At 58.4% G+C, this 22,927-nt stretch overlaps 1 protein-coding gene across 6 annotated transcripts in view; it reads right to left on the reverse strand.

Annotated features, from left to right (window-relative positions):
* The window catches only part of Mdga1 (MAM domain containing glycosylphosphatidylinositol anchor 1), a 56,447-nt gene extending 37,057 nt beyond the window's left edge, over positions 1 to 19,390 (reverse strand). For 4 of the 6 annotated variants that reach the window (XM_021633474.2, XM_021633473.2, XM_060369201.1 and 1 more), the window contains exon 1: positions 18,240 to 19,346. In XM_021633474.2, coding sequence (XP_021489149.1) covers positions 18,240 to 18,306 — 67 coding nt within the window. In that variant the 5' untranslated portion in view covers positions 18,307 to 19,346. Of the gene's footprint in view, positions 1 to 18,239 lie in introns of all 6 variants that reach the window. The other 2 variants (XM_060369200.1, XM_060369203.1) reach the window with 2 other exon arrangements.
* Positions 19,391 to 22,927: the final 3,537 nt, after the last annotated feature.

Genomic DNA, 22,927 nt, shown 5'->3' on the forward strand with positions numbered 1-22,927 from the left:
GCTTCCTGTCCCAACTGTGACAGTAACAGCTGTGTGACTTGAGGCAAACCCTAACACTCCTAAAGTATTAAACATACAAGGATGGGATGCCTGACAGACCTTCTAGAGAGAGAGGCAGCAGGGGGGCGGAATAAACCAGACTCACACTGCAGCCCGGCTATCCCAGTGTGGACCCTCACAGCCTGCCCCCCCCCAGCAGCTGCTGTCCCTATAAGCCTGGAACATAGGTCCTGGGGATTAGGCATCTCCTGATCCACATCCAGATTCCCATCCTAGAAGGCAGAGCCTGCTTCAGGCCTTAACCAGGAACAGGCAAAGCTGTGCTATGCAGAAGCCAAAGGGTCCTGAAGACTCCTGACCTCAAATCCCAGGAATATGAAGGGCTAAACGGGCCTCCATCTGAGTCCCTGGATGCAATACCCAAGCCCAGAGCATAGGGCTTGATTTGGGTTTTTTTTGAGGAGGGGGTTATCTGGGACCCTGAGGCCTCAGACAAAGTATGACAGCAATGGTTGGGAGGGAATCCTTTCCATCGAATTTGCTGGAACTGGGGGCTGAGGGGGAGGCTCCGTGCCAGCTCTTCGATTGACTAAACCCCCACAAAATAATATTAGGCTCACAGTGCCTTGTTAAATGCAACATCCAGCAAAGCGCTGCTGTGCAAACTGTAAAGCTCAGTGCACATCCACTCCTGTTATGATCGTTAGGTGCCGAGAAGTCCAAACACGGCCTTGGGATGTGAAAAGTCAGAAATTAAAAAAGCATGAGAGCATACATCTATTAAACTGGGGGCAAACACACGGAAACGATCAGATTCGTGTAGCCAGGCCGTGCACGAGCAGCCCATCCAACTGTCTCGGTGCCAGAAGCCAGACTTTGGGGAAGCTGCCTCTGAAGAGATTATTTCAAAGGGAAAAAAAAAAATCACTCGCATAAGGATATTCATGGCGGTGTTATTCAAGAGAAACGCAAATTGGCACCTGCCCGGGAGCAGCTACAGAGAAACAGTGACCCAAGCCAGGCCCATCAATGCAGAGGGTGCTACCTGCCCATTAAAGTGGCAGGTCTGAGGACTCTGTCAATAGCGGGAGACGTGTGCGGGAGATAAAGTCAGCGGAGAGAGAGGAAGGGAAGGCTGTTTACAGCTATGTAAAAACGTATCGACAGGTATGGGCAGAGAGCTCCAATGAATGGTTAATGTTTGATGGGCACGGGGGCCGGCTGCTTCCTGTGAAGTTGTTTAAGTGGTTGATAATAACAATAACAACACTGAAAGCAAAATCAATCTTGCAGCCTGCGAGCTGGCAGGGTCCCAGCTCCTAGGATGGAAGAAGAAAGAGGAGAGGAAAAGCAGGGAGGACGCAAGCCTGAAGGTCCCTTTCCCTCACCGAAGGCTGCTTGGAGGCCCCAGTGGCACTCCTGCTCTTAAGATGCTCTGAGCCAGCTTCAGGGAGGGACTACAGCCATGCCAGAACCTTTCCCAGACAGACTGCCTGCATGCGGGGTCACCGGGGTGTCCCTGCAGGCCAGGTAGTCATCCCAGACACACGGCGCTGTGGGAAGGTTTGCTCCGAGGTTACGCTAACTTCTTGCACCTCTCCAGACACTGGGCTCTGGAGCCAGCACCCCCACACCAGCAGGACACCGTGTCTCGTGATGACCACCTGTCCCTCAGGAACTGAGAGTCACCTGCGGCCTCTCCTCCTGTATCCCACGTGCAGCCCACTGGTCAGCCTCCACAGCTCTGTCCTCTGGAGCCTGCTCCTGTCTGCTACCCTGTTCTTGGTCCCTAGCACCAGCTCCTGCCTGGAAAGTTAAAGTGACCTCCTGACAGCTTTCCCCAGCCTCCTCCCTCACCCACCAACCTCCTCCATCACCCACTAGCCTCCCTCCTCCATCACCCACCAGCCTCCTCCATTACCCACTACTATGCCTCCATCATCCACCAGCCTCCTCCCTCACCCACTAGCCTCCCTCCTCCATCACCCACTAGCCTCCTCCCTCCTACCAGCTGGCCTCCCTCACCTCACAGCAGCAGCAGCACTGACCTTTATCAACACCCCCTCTTCCTTCACCCATCCCCTATTCCTATCTCACTTAAACCTAAGCAATAAATTCAACGCACGGCTCTATTACTTGCTTTCCTTGCGACTATGACCAATCACCTGACAAGCAACTTCCGGGAGGAAGGGTTTATTCTGTCCCACAGTCCATTTTGGTGGGGGAGTCGTGGTCATAGGATCGCGAGGCAGCTGCTGGTCACATTGCACCCACAGTCCAAACACAGAGCGCTGCACGCTTTCTCCTTGTCCTTCACTCTGGATTCTAGCGTACAAGTTAGTGCTGCTGGGCTTCAGGCTGGGCCTTCCCCCCTCAGTTAAAGCTTCCTAGAAGTATCTTCACTGACACACCCCGAGGTATGTCTCCTAGGTGACCCAGTGTCGCCTGACAGTGAAGATCAGCCACCATGCCTGCCTTCTCCAGCCGTCTGCCCTTCTCTTCTCCCCAGCTCAGCCTCACCGGTCTCCAAGCAGGCCAGTGCCGCTCTCCACAGCCCCTCAGATGCCACTGCTCTGCTTGGGGAGATCTCCCCAGCTCTCCAGAGCCCTCTCCAGTGCTTCCTTCCAAGAGGCCTTCCCAGGCACCCCGTTTACAGCTCTGTCCCTGCAGAGGCTGGAGAGATGCCTCAGCAGCTGTGAACACTTAATGATCTTGCAGAGGACCCACGTCCAATTCCCAGCACCCACGTCAGGTGCCTCACAACTGCCTAGAACTCCAGTTCCGGGGGACATGACACCCTCTTCTGGCCTCCTGGGCTACCTGCACTCACAAGCACATAGCACACACAGACTGAAACACACGCACATAACATTTTAAAAAGGAATAAAGCCCATACACGTCCACTTTTCTTTCTTTCTTTTTTTTTTTTTTTTGTTCTCTCTCTCTCTGTCCCCTCAAAGCAAACACTTCTGGGGAGGGAGCATGTGTTAAATCTCTGAAAGGACGTGCCATTTTCTTCCAAGAGTCTGTTCAAAAAACAAAAAAAGCTAAGTCTGGGAATGTATTCTCTTTAGCATCCAGTGTATTTATAAATCAGGAAATAAAATACCTGCCCTTCTCCTTAAGCATGCTCTTATTAGTTGTTTTTTTTTTTTTCCTCCTCCATTACTGAAAGGTTTCTCTTCTTCTTTTTTTTTTTTTTTTGGCTGTAAATGGCACAAACCGTGGGATTTGATTATAATGCTATGCCCAAGAACAACCTGTAAATGACTGGGTGGGTGAGGGACTTGCTCCTGAGAGCTGAGGGTTCCACGGGTGAACGCTGTGGACATGCCAGGGGGCTAGCTTTCAGGGAGGAAAGCTGATTTACGGTGCGACAGAGGCGGCTGATGGAAGGACAGGAACGCTGCGGGCCGCGTTCATGGGTGGGGACCGGCAGCCTTTCAGCTTCCCCCACAGCCTCGTCCTCTTCCTCTTCCTCCCCAATACTGTGTCACCCGCCTATACAGGGAACATGCCATGCCACTCCTCTGGTGGCATTGTGTGTGATGCAGCGGGGACTGTGACTGCCTCCCGTGCTCTCTCTCTCTCTCAACATCTCTGCCACCAGGCACTGGAATAAGAACACGCCGATTAACACACATCAATTTTTCTCATAGGCAGGGAAACTGAGGCACATGGTGGGGGAGGATGAAGATAAAATCCTGCCCAAGCTTTCACTTGGCTGAGGCAGGCAGGACTGGAACCCAGGACCCATTCTAGAAGGCTCTGTGCACCCCTTCAGCCTACACCGCCCCACCCCACTCCCCCTGAGCAAGAGAGACGCCATTCACCCCCTGTGGTATATTTAGTTAGGTGATGCTGAAATTAAACCCTGGTGGTGTCACCTGAGCCCGGCGAGTCATGTGCGACCGGCTGACCTCAGAGCTGCCAGCCGCTGATACCTCAGTGTGAAGATCTCCCATCGTGCCCTCCCTGGGGCTCTGGAGGAGGGGAGGAAGCGATGAAGGAGGGAGGGGGCCTCCGTGCACGTGGGACCACTTGGCCAACCCTTACAGAAGCCGCCTCTCTGGTTGCCATGGCACCACTCCTGAGAGGCCTGGGTCTGAGTGTGTGAGTGTGTTGTGTTCGTGTGGTGGCGGAGGGGGGCCGAGTGTGGAGACCTCGGAGAAGGGGCTACAGTGGTCCCCGTCCTGAGGCTTCAGCCATCAGGGTCTCCCCCAGTCAGAAGAGAGCAGCAGCTCTCTGGGGTCGTGGGGGACATGAGAAGGACCAAGCGGCCGGATGGCAGAGGGGACAAGACAGGCACGAGAGCAAAAGGAACAGCAGGGAGAAACTGAGGTCTCTGGCGCAGTGACCAGAAAACACTTAGGCACTTACCAAATGTCAGGGGAAGGGGGCTTTTTCTCTCTCTTGAGATAGGGTCTCAGGTAGCCCAGGCTGGCCTTGAACTCACTATGTAGCCAAGGGTGACACCGAACCCCCTGGACTTCCTGCTTCTGCTTCCCAAGTGGTGACATCACAGGTGTGCCCACCCACCCAAGTTTATGTAGCTCGACAGGAGATGCAACCAGCAGCTCAGACAAGCTGGGCAATCACTCCACCACCGGCTCCATCTCCATCTCCCCAACCCTGGAGGCAGGTGTTATTGAAGGAGCTTGAAAGAGATCCCCTGGCTAGCCCACGAGCAAAACATTTGCTTCCACCGGGCCTGAGTCCGGAAGTAGACGTGCCGGAGCCCTAGGCTGCTGGCTCCCCTTTGCGCCACGGCTGTCCTCATCCATGGACCTTCCCCAGCCGACTGCTGGGCCCAGCTGGGGCTACTGCGGTCCTGCAGCAGCCCAGGCTCTTTCCTGGCAAGGGTGCCCTGGGTGAGCACACGCCTGGCCTAGGGCCCGGTGCCTGGGAATGAGGATCTGGCTGGTGGCTTTGTGTTTTGTGAAAACCAAGTCCACAATCAAGGCCCCCTGCAGCCAAGCAAGGCCTGCTGGGAAGGCTGGCTGGTCTCCCTTCCAGGACCCCTCAGAATCGACCCTTGCCGCACCCCCCCCCGACAGGAGCTACGGATGGCACCAGCTGCCACCCTGGCTGGCACAGGAGACCCAGTGGACAAGGCCTGGGTCCAGCTCTGGCCTCCCAGCCTGACCCCCTTCTCCCTGGAATAAATTGGAATAGAAATGAGAGGGAATCGCTCTCCTCTGTTTGAACAAATTGCTATGGATCCCTCCCTGTCTCAGGTCAGGGCTCGCGATGGGGGATATTTTCACTTGCCGACTGCTAATAGACTCGGGAGAAGCTGCTGGATCGATTGCGGCCGGGAAAATTAGCCATGAGCTCCGGGCCAGCCTCGGCCTGCCCCTGCCCCCCACCCCAGGCCTCCTGGTGGGGGAGAGGAGGGGGCTGTGCCCAGCAGGGACCGGAGCCAGGAACGGACAGATTGAACCAGGGGTGCTGGGGCTAAGCCTGGTGGCTGCCAGGAACCACAATCTGTTGGACGGCTGGGACAAAGGTAGCTGCTCAGAATCCCCAGAGAGGTCCCCAGAGCATGCCCAGTACAGACGTGCATTCACCCATGTCCATGCAGCTACTCACACATGCCCGACAGATTTCCGTGTGCATGAGAGACAGATAAGAGGTAGCAAGAGCTGTCAGGGTCTACGGAGAGAAACACTTGGCAATCTCACGTTTGCCTCCAACAGAATGGGGGAGGTTGACAACCAGCTCCCGTCCCGGCTGCCAGCCAGCCCTCTGCCTGCTTCCTCAGAGACACACAGGCGTGTTCTGATGAGGGGACTCGGGAGCCAGCATCTGCCGGCCCCACCATGAGGCTAGCACCAAGGACCACGTTGGAGAAGCGAGTGGACACCCATCACATCTCAGCCAGTGCAAGCACAGGTCCCACCGAGGAGACGGCGAGGCCACCAGCTTACACCTCTTTCCCATCTGCGCTGGGTCTAGCCCTTGCCGTGTGACACCCAGCAGCTGACCCCAAAAGGCCGAGGTCTTCCTCCATGGTCCCCGTGGACTCCCTGGCTGTTCAGGGCGGCGGGGTGGAAAACTCCTCGAGGGCGTGGACAGAACTCCGCAGACCACAAAGCAGCCCGAGAGGCAAGGCGCGGTGCCCACTTTGACCTGACTGAACTCTTCAGAGCTGGGATCCATTCACCATGTTGCCCAAAGTCCCCTGGAGACCCCTGCTGGTCCTCAGCACTCCTCAGGGATAAGCCCTGACCCCCATCCTCCAGAAAGGCCCAGGGCAGCAGCTCTCAACCCGTGGGTCTCCGCTCCTCTCACAGGGCTCGCCTAAGACCGTCAGCATATCAGATATTTACGATATGATCCATAACAGTCAGGAAGTAGCAACGAATATACGTCTATGGTTGGGGGCCAGCACAACATGAGGAGCCGCATTAAAGGGTCGCAGCGTGGGGGAGGCCGAGAACCACTGCTCTGCGGGAAACCCACACGCTGGCATTGTTCTGAGCAGCTTGCTCTGCACGGAGGCTTGAACCCAGAGCCCTGCGGCTCTGCAGATCACCCTGGCTCCATCCGCAAGGCCCAGGCTGAGGCGGGGTACCCGCTGCCAGTACCCCGTGTTCCTCTAGCCATTTCAGGGGCCGTCCACCTAGCACCTGCTTGGCACCACCATGCTGGCCACCACGGCCGACGTTCCTGTGTGCCCCCGTGGGCTCAGAGGGCAGAGTTAGCAACAGTAAGGGAGCAGGAGGCAGGTATGAACCAGAGCTCTCCAGAAAGACACAGGGCAATCTCTAGGGAAAGGGGCAGGGGCCCCTCAATCCCACGGTCACTTCTCTGCTTTTCAACCCAGGTCACCCAAGACCACAGCTCCAAGGGAATTTACGGTCTGTGGTTGTCCTGTTTCCCCCCAACCTATCCCACCCTCACCTCCCGAAGTACCAAGGCAACGTGGGTAATCCCTGGATGCTCCCATGCCTGAACCTCCTTCTCGTTAGGTCTGGGCTTCAGGCCTGGGTTCTAGCTTCCAGGCCTTCCATGCTGGAGGTGGCACTGTGCCCTGCAGGCCGGTTGCAGGCCGGTTGTTCTCTGCATGGCAGATCTGGAGGGAAGGGTGACAGCAAGCAGCACCCCGTCCCACCCACAAGGAGGCCAGCGCCTCCCAGACACTTCATTAAGGGTTCTGATAGCCAAACCTCCAGGCTCACAGGGCAAGCCCCTCACCCTGTCTAGGGGATGCTGAGGCTTGGAGAGATTAAGGAATGGGGTTCGAAAGGATGAGAAGGGACAGGAACTTACCAACCCCACAGTGACACGCCTAAGAGGTGACATGGACACTGAAAGAGAGTCGACTTTGGAGTCCCTCCATGCGGCTACTGGCTTCAGCCAGGGCACGTGATGGCTGTGTGACGCTTACAAGTAGCTTCCCTTCTCTGGTCTCAAGTCTCTGCCTACACTGAATCTCAGTGATCCCGGCGGGCTGGGTCACATGAGGCCTTCGTGGGGTGGCTGAGTCCTGCCTGCCACACCCTGTAGAGCTCTGCAGCTGCTCTCCGGGGAGTCAGGCCCTCACTGGTACAGCAAGCTAACCCGACCTTCCCCAAGGGACCAGGCCGGTGAAATTCAGTTCCCTCTCAGCCCTGCCCTTCCGGGTCCCACTCAGAGATGGAGAAAAGAGCATCTGTTAAGATGGGAAGAGGCTCAGAGCCAAGGACAGATTCAAGTTTGGTGCTGCAGACTCAGCTCAGAGTCTTTCTGATGTTGGGTTATGTTCCAGCAAGTTGAAATAAGGTCAGACACGAAGAACTTCCCCAAATGAAGGCCCAAAGAAAGACACAGTAGATTGTCATGGGGCTTCGTGGTGTCCCCTAGAAGTTGGCAAATGAACTTGGCTGCCTCAGAACTACTTCTCAGCCCAGTCTTCAGTGTCTGGTCTTGAAAGCCAGGAAACTGCTAGTCTCTGGGCCACAGAGGCCAGGCTGAAAAGAGATACCTGCTAGTGGAGACAGACTCCCTGGAGAGCCTAAGCTAGGAGAGGGGAATAGGGGTCAGGGGACAGAGCCACCAGCAGGCAGGAGACCAGGCAAGGCTCTTACAGAAATGTCTAGGTGACTGCAGACAAGTCACGTGTCCACTCTGGTCTCCTGTTCCACATGAGTGAGGTTGGCACAGTGGGTGAAAGGGGGCCCAGTGTGGCCATTCACACATGCAGACCTCCTCAGTTAAGAAATGGTAGGTTGGGGTGGAGGAGGGGGCTAGAGAGATGGCTTAGTGGTTAAGAGCACTGGCTGTTCTTCCAGAGGTCATGAATTTAATTCCCAGGAACCACATGGTGGCTCCCAAGCATCCGTAAGGGAATCTGATGCCCTCTTTTGATGTGCGTGTGTGTGTGTGTGTGTGTGTGTGTGTGTGTGTGTGTAAACAGGGCACTCATATACATAAAATAAATAAATCAAAGAAAAGAAAGAAAGGAAGGAAGGAGGAAGGAAGGAAGGAAGGAAGGAAGGAAGGAAGGAAGGAAGGAAGGAAGACAACCATGGCAGGTGGCTCGCGAAGGTGGCTCACGGGAAGGGGCTTGATATACAGCCTCAGAGCCTTGCCTCCTCTGCTTCTCTGGCTTCAAGTCTCCTACACTGAATCTCAGAGACCCCCATCTCAATCCCATGAGGCCACAGAGGGATGGCCACACCCTTCCCTGCCCTGCCACAGCCGGTTGGGACCCCAGCACTATAACCCAAGCCAGGGCTCAATGGTTAAGAGCTGCCCGAGCAGAAGGCCCAGCACCCACATTAGGCAGCTCAGAACCACCTATAACTAACTCCAGGCTCCAGGGGACCCGATGCCCTGTTCTTGCTGCCAAATGCTCCTTTACTTGTGGGTATACACACAGAGACACACAGCTAAAAATCAAACAAATCTCTTTAAAAAAAAAAAAAAAGATAAATCCGGACAGCTCTGGGGGTACAAAGACAGGCAGAGCCTCAGGGTTTGCTGGCCAGCCAGTCTACACAATCCATGAGCCCTAGGTCTGGGAGAGCCCCTGCTCAAAAGTTAAAGTGAAACCTGTAATCCCAGGACTCTGAGAGGCAGAGGCAGGCAGATCTCTCTGAGTTCCAGGCCAGCCTGGTCTATAAAATGAGTCCAGACAGCCACGTTTACACAGAGAAATCCTGTCTTGAAAAACAAAACAAACAAACGAAAAAACAAACCAAAATAAACAAACAAAAGAGTTAAGGTGGAGAGCAGCTGAGAAAGACACCCAGCGCCGACCTCCAGTCTCTTACACACATAAAAACAGGGCAGCAGCTGACCGCGTGGAGACCGGTGTCAGGCTCGTCAGCTTGTCTGCCTCCATTCCTCTCTCTTTATGTTTACTGCATTTTATTGGGTGGCGTGTGTGTCTACTCATTCCAGGGTGAGCTTGTGGAGGTCGAAGGGTAACTCTCAGGGGTCAGTTCTTTCCTTCCATCACATGGGAACTGGGGATTGAACTCCAGTCCTCAGGCCCGGCGGCAAGTGCCTTTACCCGCTGAGCCACCCATTGACCCCATCTGTGTCTTTCTACGGAACTCCTGTGCTTCTGTAGGCAAGAATGCACCCACCTTAGCTTCCCTTGGTTAAACCGGCCAAGGAACTCAAGGCTGCTGCCTGATGTAAACAGAAGCCACCCAGGGGCTTCTGGGAAAGCTCACTAAAGGAAGAAGGCTTTTTCTGATGGCAGTGCACACCTTTAGTCCCAGCACTTGGGAGGCAGAGGCAGGTAGATCTCTGAGTTCCAGGCTAGCCTGGTCTACAGAGTGAATTTTAGGACAGCCAGGGCAACACAGAGAAACCCTGTCTTGAAAACAAATAAACAAACAAAAAGGAAAAGGGAGAAAAAAAAGCTGGCCAAAATGTCAGACATCCTGATTTAACTGTGTGTGCTGTGACACAGGTCCTGGGTATATGTTAACGTGTCGTGGGTGATCTCACGTGCAGCCAAATCCGAGGACTACTGCTTATTTGGGGCCCTGAGATGAAAGGAACCTGGAGGACACTGGACCTGAGGAGGCAGAGACTGAAGCCTCAGTGTTTCATAGCTAAACATGGTTCCTGGAGGACTTGGGGGGCTCCTCCTCGTGATGCTCCAAGAATCAACCCTTGCCCCCAAGAAAGGCTAGGGAAAAACCATCAAGGCACTGCCCTCCGGAGTCTCACATGAAGGCATGAAATTTGGCGTTGGGCAGCTTTCAGTGCAAATCCTGCCAACCGTGGGCCCTTGGTATGTCACTCAGCCTGACCCTCAACCTTTCCGCTTGGAAAATGAGGGCTGTGGGGAGCTCCTTAGGGACATCCAGCCCTAATATACCTTTCAGCCTTCAGCAGGCTTGAGATGAGGAGGCCCTGTGGCTAAACGCAGGGATAAAGTAGAATCACAAGCCGAAAGGCTCCAGCTGGTGGCTTCAGGAGCAATAAAATGGGCTGCATTAAAGCCCCCAGGGTCCAGCGGTGGCCTGGAAGCTAGTCATGCCCTGGAGACAGCCCAGGGAGAAGACACAGCTTGGCCTGACTTACTCTAAAGCACAGACACCCACTGTGTCAATCCAGAAAGCCTCCACGTCAAAGCACCAATTTCAGGGCTTCCAGCCACAGCTCCCATCTGCAGGGCTCCTGCAGGGGAGGGTCCAGGCAGAGCGAGGCCTGCACCTCGGATAAGCTCCCGGATGGCCTTAACCTGCCACCTCACCGCTTCCAACCCACCAGGGAATCCTAGCATCTTGGCCTGCTCTCGGGCTGGAAGGGAACCAGAGAGAGCTTTGAGGGAGCCTTTCCCGAGCCTTCAGGTCGCTGCTCGCCCTGATGCCCCCCAACTTCTACCAGGTACAGACAAGCAGGACTCAGGTTAGAGCCACTCCAGGCCACCAAAGTCCTCCAGACTCCTCAAATGTGCAGCCGCTGCTTCCTACTTCCATGCGGAACCTCCCTCAGTCTGCCGCCTCTGCCTCTGCTCCTGTAAGTCCCCACAATTCACCTCAGAGCTGGCAGAGTACTGGCACCACCCTGAGGCTTCCCTGTGGACCCCAGGAGCTGCACGTGGCAGAACCCGCCTCCCAGACAGGGAAACTGAGGCGGCCCTTGAAGAGGCAGCCTTCTGCCCATTGGGCCCTGCCCACCTGCCTTTGTTATGCAAAGAGCAGCCCAGGTGCCACCAGCATCTCTGCTGGGAACATCCTGGAGGCTGTGGAGAGCTGGGGAGCCCACAACCCTCAGTGGGCCCTGAAGCAGTTCCTCCTCTGCCCCACAATTCCCTCCAACTCTGTCCCCCACTTTCCAAGTCCCCGTGTCCCTTCTCAAGCCCCGCTGACAATGCTCTCCCTGGTGACACCTGCTTTGTCTCTCCTCTCCCTAGATATGAGTGTGTTTCGGCACCCTGGCCTCAGTCCAATGCCCCAACGGACACATAACCTTCCCTGTTGGTGTCCACATTGTTTCTGTGGACATAAACTAAGGCTCACACCAGCCTTCCTGCCACCCAGCCCATGCACAAAGCCGACCTCCAAAACCACGCTCAATGGCTAGGAGTGTGGCTCAGTTGGTAGAGTCCTTGCCAACCATGCCCTGAAGCCCAGTCCCCGGCACTCCAGTACTTGGAAGGTGAAGGCGGGAAGAACAGAAGTTCAAGGTCATTCTTGGCTACCGCTACATAACATGCCCTTCTCAAAACAATACCTCACCATTAAAGCTATTTGCCCAGGCCTTTGTTTGCCTGTCTGTGGCTGACAGAAGGGTGGTCCAGGGCAGCCCCTCTTCTCAGGGCTTCACGCTGCGGCAGGACGGAGCCACAATTGAGGAGCTCAGGCCCTTACCCTCTTCGCTCTCCTGCCCCAAATCTGTCTAATCAACAGCTTTGTATTCTGCTTCTTCCCACTGTGAGTCTGCTCCCTCACTGCAAACCCCAGGCCATTGTCAGCTCTCGTCCCCATGGGATCTCTTTCCTTCCCTGCCCCGCTCCGGGTCTCACGATGGCGTTCTGCAGATTCCCGGCCTCACCCCCTTGCCCTCCTTCAAGGGACTCTTAGAAAACTGCCCACCTGTGTCATAGGCTCCGAACCCACCCCACTTGAACTCAGAGAGGGCCTTACACAGCTTCAATACTCCAAACATCTGTCCTCACTAATTCTCAGACCCTGTCTGCCGCCCTCCTCCTCCTCCTCTTCATTCTTCTCCCCACGATGGACTCCTCAGTTTTGTTCTAACAAGTCAGGTCCGTCCATACCTGACCTGGAATACTTCCTGAGGTTTCCTCCCTCAGCATCTTCGGGTCTCTGTTTTGGGGGGCACCTCCACGGGGAAGCCCCCCCAACCCCTAGCCACCGTGTATGAACCTGACCCACAATTTCTCTACTCAGCCTCCTGCTCTGTGTGAAGCCTCTCAGTGAGATGCACTGTATTTGTGCCCTCATCTTCACAGCCAGGCCCTCCAGGGGAAACAAGAGCTGACCACCACCCCAGTCCCCATACATACTCGGCTCTTCTCGTCCCTTCTCCCAGCCACCGAGCCAGGCCAAAGCCTCAGGACAGCTCTGCACTTGCAGGGGCTCCACACTGCCCCCTCAGACACACCAAACATCACAGTGCTCAAGCCCATCCTTCCAGCACGGCCTCCATCACAGGATTTGCAGTGTACAACCCTGGGCCCCACCCAGGGGTTGCAACTTTATCTCCCTGAACCCCTTGGCTTCCTCAAGGGTAAAATGGGCTAAGGAAGCTATCTCTCCAGGAGGCTTAGTGCAAGTCAGAGACAATAATGAATATTCATGAGCTCCGTCATCATCATTATTACTCCTCGGCCTTCTGATCCTCACAGCCCTGACTTCCTTTCAACCAATGCCTTGCCAACAGGGCAGCCCTCTCCATGCCCAGGGTCTTCAGCTCCACATGGCCTCTGCCAGGGACGGCCTTCCCAGGCCTGGCTGCAGATGGCCGAGGCTGTTCCAATCTCCATCACCCACCCACAAGCCCTGGAAGGTGACTTTTCCGTGTCTCGTGCTGTCTTTGCCAGGAGGGATTTACTGAATCTCTGTGGAACTATTCGCTTCTTCCTGACCGATGGTGCCCAGAACTAGCTCTACGGGAAGTAGAGACTCAGTAGAAGACAATCAGCCCTTATTTTCCTTACTCCCCAGAAGACCCACGGGACCAACACATGGGCACCCCTCTTACCAACTGTGCCACCTGGACCAGTCACCTATGTCCTTGGACCCTACGTCCCAATGACAAAGACAGGCACCCGGTGGGCTGCCTTGTCCAATCTATCATGGGAAACGAAAGCCACAGTCAGGCCAAGGCCTGGCAGGGCGTGGGGTGCCACCATGCCTGTGACTTGATGACTGCCGCCACCAAGGCTCCTCCCTGAAAGGGGTCATTCTCCTACATCCTGAAAGATGCTGGGAGGAGCCACAGTGCATGGAGGCTGACTGTCACTTCCGTGCATTCTTTGTTCTGCAAAGAACATGTGCTATCCAGTCTTAGAAAAAAGGAACAAGCCATTGTTTTGTTTGTTTGTTTGTTTGTTTTTAAATTCATTCCTCTTAGCTCGGCATGGCTCTTGCCTGCCTTCCGTATTAGCTAGTAAACACATTTCTGTATTAGCTAGTAAGACGCCCCTAGTCTTCTGACAGCGGAAAAAGAGATGCTGGCCAGGGATCATACCTAGGTTTATAAAGAGGCAATTGTGCAGAGATCCTTCCCACACACAGCCTCCTACACTCATGCCCCACAAACCCAGCTGAGGGCCCACAAAGTTCTCGCTGGCCTAGAGAAGAAGTGAGCCATCTTGAAAATGCAGAAAGGGTAGCTTTTCCCGGGGTGGGTGCCCTTGGATTCAGAGGCACCCACCTCAGGTATGTGGGGGTTGGAGGGAGACCCCTTCCACCTCAGGCTGGGGAATTAGGACGGGTCCCTCTCTTCTGTGATGGGATGAGGAGGCCCTTAAGAGAGGCAAGTGGCGATGTGGTGGCCAAGCCCGCCCCCTGCTGGCAATGTCTAGAAGAGCGGCACCAGCTTTACAACGCCGGGTGCCCAGAGGGATTACACCCGACCTCTTTGATACACAGGTTTCTGGGACCTACTCAAACTATGGTGTCTGGGCAGGGGGAAGGTGAAATGGGGCTCTTTCTAGATTGAGAGACCTGAAATTCCATCCCCAGGCTCTCCAACTTTTGTGGGCGGGACACCTTCTGGTGTTATCTCCCTGAACCCAGTCACAGGAAGGCTCCTTGGGGCTGCTGTGGGAATCAGGGTGAGGGGAAAGAATCCTCCATATTCCCAGCTGGACCTGAATACTCCCAGGCCCCTCTGTGCCTCCTGGGCGGCCAGGAGAAGCCGGCCTGATTTCCACTCCCACTCCATCCAGGTATCGATCTTCTGCATCATTCATTTGCCAGGCCGTGGCGGCCTGATTAGCTCCCTCCACCTCCTCACGGAGCCCCCCCATCCCTCCGTGTTCCAGCAAGGCAGAGCTAATACAGGGCTCTAAACGAGGCTTTGCCACCCAGCCTCAGCAGCTCAGAGCCAGACCCGGCCAATTACACGTAGGCCCGTCAGCTAGTCCCAGCCTGCCCCTCAAGGGTACTTTTCACGACTCACGCAATCCCTTCCCATCTAGCTTCCAGACCCCAGGACCTCACCCATGCATGATGCTCAGATGCCCAGCCTGCAGGGTAGGAACGGGCGTCTGCCTGAAGTGGGTGGGTGGGGGAGACAAACCAGGAAGAGCTCTATAAGCCGTCAGGGGGAGCCCCCAGGCAGACTTGGGGGGGCTGTCAAAGGCAGCAGGAGAAAAACAGCCTGGATTGGTGGCTACAGGCAATCTTTCCCTCAGGCAATGTCTATAGCAGAGAATGAAAAAGGAAAGGGGGACAAAAGTAGGCGGGGACCATCCTGGGGAATTAGGAACACCTAAGCCTGCTGCCCCTACGGGGCAACCTGCTTCTCGGTGGAAGAGCCTATATGGACGGCCACTTTTCAAGGAAGGGGTGTGGAACTCAGAGGGAAAAGTCCCGAGTGTCCCCATCCACACCCACCCTCAGAAACCCCACACTGGAAAATTCACTTCAGGAAATTCCTTCCCCACGATCCCAAGAGGGAAGGTGGGGTGGGGGCTGGGGGGAACCTGACTTGGTGATAATTCTGCAAGCGATGTTACTCTTGTCAAATTATTCAACATCTGTCTTCATGTTCCCACAAAAATTAGCATAGGATAGTAGTTTCTGATGACACCTTTGGTGAAATATTTTGACTTCCCCCAGTAAGTTGCAAACAACCTGTCTTGAGGATAATGTCACTTCCCACTCCTGCATATTAAATAATCCAGGGGTTTGTTGTGGGTTTTTTTGTACAGAGCTGAATCCTGCTCACCGGCCCCTGCCTGGAAGTCTGACTGCTTTGAGGGCGGGGATAGCGGGGAGATGGGACAAGAAGCCGGGACACAGGACAGGAAGTCTGACTCTGCCTGCACAGAAGATGTCACCCCTCCTTCACCTGCCTCCTCCCTTTGTCACAGAACTAGATCTCAGAACTAGACCTAGTTCTCAGCCCTATGCTCCAGAGCGCACGCGCGTGCACACACACACACACACACACACACTCACACACACACACACAAAAGCAGATTACAGGGTCCACCCCGAAAACAACAAACTGGGCTAGAGATTGCAGGAGCAGGCTCTGCTCCAAATGAACCATCTGGTCCCACACGTGGCTGCTGTAGCATCTGTGGCCCCAAAGAAGAAAAGCAAAGCCACCTGCCCCGACAGAGAGGGCCTCCCCAGCCCTGTTGCTTCACGGTGCACCCAGCAGGAGGCAGAGCCTAAGGCCCTGAGCAACTGTCTCCCGACTGGATGGTCTGACCCTCACCTGAACGCCAAAGGCCCCCACGCCTGTCCCTCCTTCCTCCCCCGGCTTCACGCTCCTTGTGACACTGGCCCCCTTGTCAGCACCTCAGGCCTGGGGTAAAATGGCAGCAGCGGCTGGAGTCCACTCCCAGCACATGCTAACATATTACCTCCCTCCCTCGTGCTACTGAAACCCGGCACTTGACTTTCTTCTCTCTTTGGGGGCTGCAAGCGCGGCTCTCCGAGTAGAAATCTTCAGCTAAAGCCCGCTGTCTTGGTGAATGCCAAGCTCTAGAGACACCTGAGAATCTCATCCCAGCATCGTCGACCTGTCCCCCCTTCACTGGGGTTCCTACAGGGCGCCGGGTACCATGCTGGGGCTGCACGCTGCAGCGGATGGCCAGGGTGGGCATCTCCGTTCCTGTGTACTGCCATGCTCCCACTCACTGGTTTCATTCTGCTTTGGGGTGCAGAGGAATGGGTGGGGTAGGGCATCCCCCGGCTCTCCACCCTGCTTCTCAAGGCCTGTCCCAACCCTGCCGAGGTGTCCCCAAGTGCTTGTAACATCACAGGGGCCGCTGTTTCCCCCAGCTCCTGTTTCCCTGCCTTCCCATTTCACCTCCAGAAAGATTTTCCACTTGGCAATCCCCCTGCAGCCCAGCCTCCCCTGAAGCCAAGTGCAGATGCAAAGGAGGTCACTGAAGAACCAGGGAGCAGGCCAGGGGCACCCACCCTTCTTTGATTTGTAACAAGAGCAATCTGGGACCTGGGCATTCCAGAGAGAGAAAAAGAAAGAAAGAGGGTGGGACAGAGAAGCCTGAAAAAACGAGAGCATGGTTCTTGTCTCCTAACGTCTGTCCTCGTTGTTGGGGTCCCTAAGTGGGTCCAGAGAGGCACCCTTAAATGCCCACATGAAGAAAGACTGGAGAAACCCAAGCCACATAACCATGAGATCGTTCCAGCCCAAGGACACGGGAGGAAGGTGTGGGCAGTAGAGCGACGCCTCGGGAGGGTGTGCGAGCAGGTTGCCACAGTCGCTTGGGGTACTGGGTGGCCGCGACTGAGCTGCTGGCCTCGGGAGAAAGCAGACCCCGGAGGCCTCTGCTGTCTTCCTCTGCCCTCTTTCACACCCCCCTCCCATTGGCCCTCTCGCAGCACCCCTCCCGCCTGCCTTTTCTGGCCTATGCCACGGGCCAGGCAGTAAGAGACACACTAATTAAGAAGCAGAGTTTGGCTGGGTGCCTGGGAGGGCCTCACCAGGGAATGAAGCCCAAGCCGGCTAGCTGTTGGAGCCCAGGGGTGTACGCATTCCAGGTGCTCTCTCCCTAGGATGTCCCTTTCTCTTGCCAGGCACAGAGACCCAAGACCTGAAGCCAGTAGCCAGGGGACACGGCCTCTGTCACCCACACGGTGCGGGTCCGACTAGCTCCACTCTCAAAGAGAATAATGAGATTCTCGGCCCCAGAGAGAGAAGCACAATTCCGGCCCTCCCCAGCCACACATCATTAGAAAGTAACTACAAAGCCAACCCCCGCGGTCACCGGGAGGCAAGGCCAGGGCCACGGGCTCCGGGGACGGACTCTGTGCTCTGCCTGTCGGGAGGACGACCCGGGTAGCACCCAGCCAGGGAGTCTTCGTGGGAAAACACCCGGCGCCGCGTGGAGAAGAGGCGCCCGGCGTAGCCGTGGGCGCGGCGGAGCGCGTCTGAGGGATGCGGGGGGCAGAGCCGCGCGGCGGGAGGCAGAGTTGAGCCGCGCGGCGGGCTGGGTGCGAGCGGTGTCGGCGGTTCCCGGAGGACCGGGGCCGAACGTGCCCGGGCGTGCAAGCGGGCGGGGGGCAGCCGGGGCTCTGGGGTCGGCAGGCAGGACCCGGAGGGGCCGGCTCGGGAGGAGAGGGCTGCCGAGAACGGCCAGGCACCAGCCCAGAGCGCCGAGGAAAGCCGGGCGAGGCGGCGGCGGCGGCGAGCCAGCCTGGGGCCGCGCGGCTGCCGAGCGCCTTCGCCCCGCCGGCTGCGCACAAGTCCGGGAGGCGCCTCGCTCGCTCGCTCCCCTCGGGAGGAAGAGAGGAGCTGGTGGGGGCGGCCGCCCCCCGACCCCGAGCTCGGGGCTCCCGAGCCCGCCGGGTCCTCCCCAGCCCTGGCGAGGTTCCGGAGAGCCGAGCCTCGCCCCGGCACCCCTCCGGCTTCGCGCCCCGACCAAGCCCCTGGGGCTGGTCCCTGGGCTCGTGGGGAGCAGCCTGCGCCCCGGGCGAGGGCGGGGACGCGGCCACCCGTCCCCCGAGCGCCGGCCCCGGGTTGCACCGAGCCCCCGGCGGCGCGCGCTCGGCGCAAGAGCTCGCAAAGTTTCGGCGCGGCTCGGCCGGGGTGGGGCGGGGGCCGCGGGCTCTTACCGTAGACTCCTTGTCCCCGGCAGTGGAGGGGGAGCAGCGCCAGGAGCACGAGGCAGGTCACCTCCATCTTCACGGCCAGAGCCTCATCCCCGCGAGAGGCGGCGGGGGGCGCCTCGGCCGGGGCACAGCGGAGCCCTCCGCCTTCCCTCCTCTTCCTCCCCGGCCCGGAGCCGCGACGGAGAGGGCGCTGGACCGAGCAAGCGGCGGCGGCCGGGTGGCCGGCTCCGTCCTCGTCCCGCAGGGCGGGGACCCGGGGGGCGCTGACGCGGACCTCGGGGCTCCCCGGTCCGGCGGGCTCGGCCAGCGAGCAGCTCCGGGTGCCCGGGCCGCCGAGCGGGGGCGAGCTCTCCGCCGCTCCGAGCCGACAGGGCCGCCGAGGCCGCGACAAACTTGTCGCCTCCCCCCCGCCCAGGGGTCGCCTGTGCGCCGAGCCAGGCCGGGAGGCCCCGGGCTCCGCTCCGCTCGCTCCGCCGGTCCCGCGGGAGGCGCGGGGCGCTGGGCGGCCCGACCCCGGGGCGGCGGGGACCCGGCGTCCTTCCCGGGGGCCGCGGGGCGCGGGCCGAGCGCTCCGGGCGCCCGAGCGCGCCAACTTAGCCCAGCCGCCGCCTCCGCCGCCGCGGAAGCCGGGGCAGAGCGCGCGCCGGCGGGAGCCGGAGGACGATGCCCCCGCCGCGGGGACGGCAGCCGCCGGCGGGAGCCGGAGCAAAGTTTGAGTCCTCGGCGGGGGAGCCGGCGCACCCGCCGAGGCCCCGGCTGCGGCTCCGGAGCCGCCTCCTCTCCCCGTGCTCCTCTCCCGCCGTCTGGCCGCGGCCGCCCGTGGCGCTCCCGGGCTCCGCGGTCTCGGGAAGGGCCGGGCCGCGCCGCGCCCCAAGTTGGGCGTCCCCGCCCTCCCCCCCCTCGCGGACGCCTGGGCCCGAGGGGGGTCCCCGCAGCCGGAGGGACCGGGCCGAGGCTCCCGGGGCACGGCGGCCGCTCGGGCTCCGGGGCCGCGGGAGCGCTCCGCTCGCTCGGCAACTTGGGCTCCGCTGTGCTGCTTTCTGGTCCCTCTGAGCTTTTCATTCCGCGCTTCCTCCACCTCCCAGCCGCCGCCGCCGCCGCCCCGCCTCCTGCTCTCCCTCCTCCCTCACTCCCTCCTCCCATCTCCGCGATCGCTCTCTCTCTCTCTCTCTCTCTCTCTCTCTCTCTCTCTCTCTCTCTCTCTCTCTCTCTGGCTCTCTCTGGCTCTCTCTCTCTCTCTCTCTCCCACCCTTTGTCGCTCGCTCTCCTGTTTGATTCCCCTCCAGTTTAAAAAAAAAAAAAAAAAAGGAGCCAATTAAAGGCAGCCCAGCTCGCCCGGCCCAGCCTCTGTCCAATTTCCTTGCTTCCCCCAGGACCAATTAGACAAAACAAAACAGGGCTGGGAGGAAGCAGCCTCTTTCTCCTCTCTCTCTCTTTCTCTCTCCTCTCTCTCTCTCCCTCCGTCCCCCCCCACATCTCTCTCTTTCTCGCCTATCTCCGCCTCCCCCCCCCACCAGCCCCCTGGCAGAAAAAAAAAATGTCAGAAAGCAGCAATGGATCCATCTATCCCGAGGACAGTAACGGGAACGAGGGTTCGGCGCGGGCTCCGCCGCCGCGCACTCGCGCCCGCTCCCCGCCCGCCCTCGCACAGCCCAGGCTGGCAGAGCCCGGGCCGGGTGCAAACGCTCGCCGCGCGGGCAGCGCCGCGGCTGGCTGCGGAGCCCCGCACCTGCGGGGCGCCGGGCACTTAGGGATGTTTTGCACTTTGGAGAGAAGGCGACCCCGGAGCCTGGGACCCGAGGGAAAGGCCGGGGGCGCCCGCGGCTCCGAGACCGGAGCTGGCGCCCAGGCCGCTCGCCCGCGGGGAGGTTGGCTCGGCTTGGCAATCCCGCCGCCTCCACCGCCCCCGGCAGGGCCCCAGCCCCTTCCCGGGCCGCCTCGGCCTCTCCCCGGGCCGGGGCCGGCGCCGCGGGAGAGCAGGACGCGGTGCCTGCGGCTCGCGTGCTCGCTGCGGTCCACAGGTTGCCAACAGGTCTGCCGGCGAGACCTCGGTGTGCCAGAGCTCCACGGGGCCGCCCGGCGTCCCCTTCGGCCTGCCGCGCTCGCCCCCGCCCACCCGCGGGCCCGCGGCCGAGCCCCCCCCCCCCCGCTCCCAGCCTCCGTCCCCTCCGCCCGGCCCTCCCCGGAGCCCTGACCGGGACGCAGCTCCTTCCAGGCGCCCCTGGGGAGGGGCGTAGGCTGGGGGGCGAGGCGCTCCCCGGCGCCGCGGACGGCGTCCCCCGCCCCACCCCCTCACCTGGGTCCTGCTCATCTCACCTGCTCCACCTGTCGCCGTCATTTATCTCGGCGCGGGCGAGCGGGCGGGCGGGCGCAGGGACTGGACCTGAGCCGCCCGTGGGAGCGCTGACAGCCGCGGCGGCTAACGAGCTCCGAGGCTGGATCCCGCCCGGATCCGCTGCGAGAGCGGATCCATGACTCCAGGCGTCTGTCCAAACTCAAAGACCCGCTCCTCCACCCGAAGCCTCGGCTCGCTTGCATGTCAATGAACGCGCACATTAAAATATTAATACTAAACCCCTCCTTCCCCAAACCAGTTCCCACCGGGACCTTCTTCCTCTGGCCGGCCCGGACAGACCCGACCCGCTAGGGAAACGTGGAAAACCCTAGGAGATGACGGGTAGGTGGGAAGGCGCGCGTCGGCCTACTCCTCCTCAGTTTCCTTCTGGTCCTCCCAGGCTATCCACGCTTGCTTCTGCCCTCCTCATTTCTTCCTTTTACTGGGGGGGTGGGGGGGCTGGGGGTCCAAGGCTCAGTTAAGGGTGTCCAAACCCAACTCAGCAAATGCCAACTGGAGATTTGCTGAATGAATGAATGAAATGAATGAATGAATGAATGAATGAATGAAAGGTGTCCACCGTGGGCCAGATCCTGCAGTCCAAGGCTACCTTCAATGGGCCACCCTCTCTACTCACAGCCGTTAACCAAAAAAAAAAAAAAAAAAAAAAAGCATGCGCTGCCTCATTGATATCCACCGTCTTCCTACCTCGTCTGAGGGAAGTGGCACCAACTGAGGGGGTGAGCGGCTTGGTTTACTGTCGCGTTGCCGTTATTGGAAAGCTTCCAGAATCCCCCAGGAAGCTCCAGGGAGCCATCCTGATGACTCAGGCCCTCCCTGGCTTTGCCTATTCTGGGAAACCCTTGTCTTCCCTTCCAGTCAGCCACCCCATCCCCAAACATAGCGGAAGGGCCCGGCGTGCCGTCTGAGCACACGCGGGCCTGGGAAGGAAAGAAAGAAAGAAAGAGGCCTTGTGGTGGAGGAGGGCTAGGGAGGAGGGGAGCAGAAGTCCGGTGCCTGGCAGGCTGGGATTGAACATTTGCTGTGCTAATCCACTTGCGAATACTGGCTGTGTGTACTGTAAACACCTCAACAGTCTGTTCGTGTGTGCCTGTCAACTCAGTCATTTCCTCCTCCCAGGGTTCCGGGCCTGCTGCCTGAGACACGGCCTCAGAACCGACAACCGCAGGCAACCACCAGTCCTGTGACCCAGCCCTAATCTGCCCGGGCCTCACTTCCCCCCCAAGATGTCAGCTAGGTGGGCTTTCTACCCAACACAGTGCCTCAGAGAGCTGGGTACCTGCCCCGGGGGGGCAGAGGCTTCCTGGCAGGCACTGTCAGGAATCTTGGCGACTTATGCCTCACAGAGCTGCTGCATGGTCAGGCGCTCTGACATGAGGAGCCGGGCTGAACAACCTTGCTCCTTCCTCCTGAGCTACCTTCCCTGCGAGTGTGCAAGCCCAGGGGCGACATCACAAGCCACGTGGGGCTGGCTATTAAGAGTGTGGGGAGACCCCAAGACCTTCGGGAACCTCTGAGGAGACCCATGGGGCTCAGGATCAGACTGTGTCGGGGGCCACCATCACCTCCTCGCTGAAGAAAGCCCTTCTTCCAATGTCACAGAGAAAGCCCAGCACTTGGGCTTTTCAGGAAGTACCACAACTAGCTGAGCGTGGTTGTGTGACTAAGATGCGCCAGGAAAGCAGGGTCCCAGGGCAGGGTCCAGCCGGGGCGGTTAGCTGCAAGTTCTAATGACATCACTGTCACTAGAAAGCTCTCCGTCTCCTCCAGCTGCTCGCCGTCCTCCTGTGAGTCAGAGCCTGGAGGGGAGGAGAGGGAGAGCGGGGAGAGCCTCAGCCTGGCCCCGACGGTGTCGTCGCCTGGCGAGGTAGATTGCATCTGAAAATCATACGGTGGCAGGTATTGATTGAATCGCACAGCGGGCCGAGTTCTGGTCAAGGGGGGGGCGTTGGCTGGGAGGGGGACAGGGGAAGGCGAGAGTTATGACCCCGCTGAAAGACCAGTTTATTAATTCGAGCTCTAACAAATAGCCAATTAATGGCTGCAGCTGCTAATTAGTAAGCAGTTAACTTGTGTTATAAATTGTAAAGCTCAGGACCAAGGATAATGTAATCTTCCCACGACACTCCTGTGGGCGGGGGCGGGGGGGAACCTATGGAATTTTGTCACCAGACCTGTAGCCCATGCCACTCCCTCTTTCCTCCACACCAGGCTAGGCCATGCCGATAGAAGCAGGCTTCCTACAAGCACACGCATCTTCATGGATTGCTCTTCAAGCGCCCTAGGTGCTGTAGCACTCGTGTAAAAATAAATAAATAAATAAATGAAAAGACAA

The sequence above is a fragment of the Meriones unguiculatus genome, chromosome 16, assembly GCF_030254825.1.
Source record: "Meriones unguiculatus strain TT.TT164.6M chromosome 16, Bangor_MerUng_6.1, whole genome shotgun sequence".
Taxonomy (NCBI): Eukaryota; Metazoa; Chordata; class Mammalia; order Rodentia; family Muridae; genus Meriones; species Meriones unguiculatus.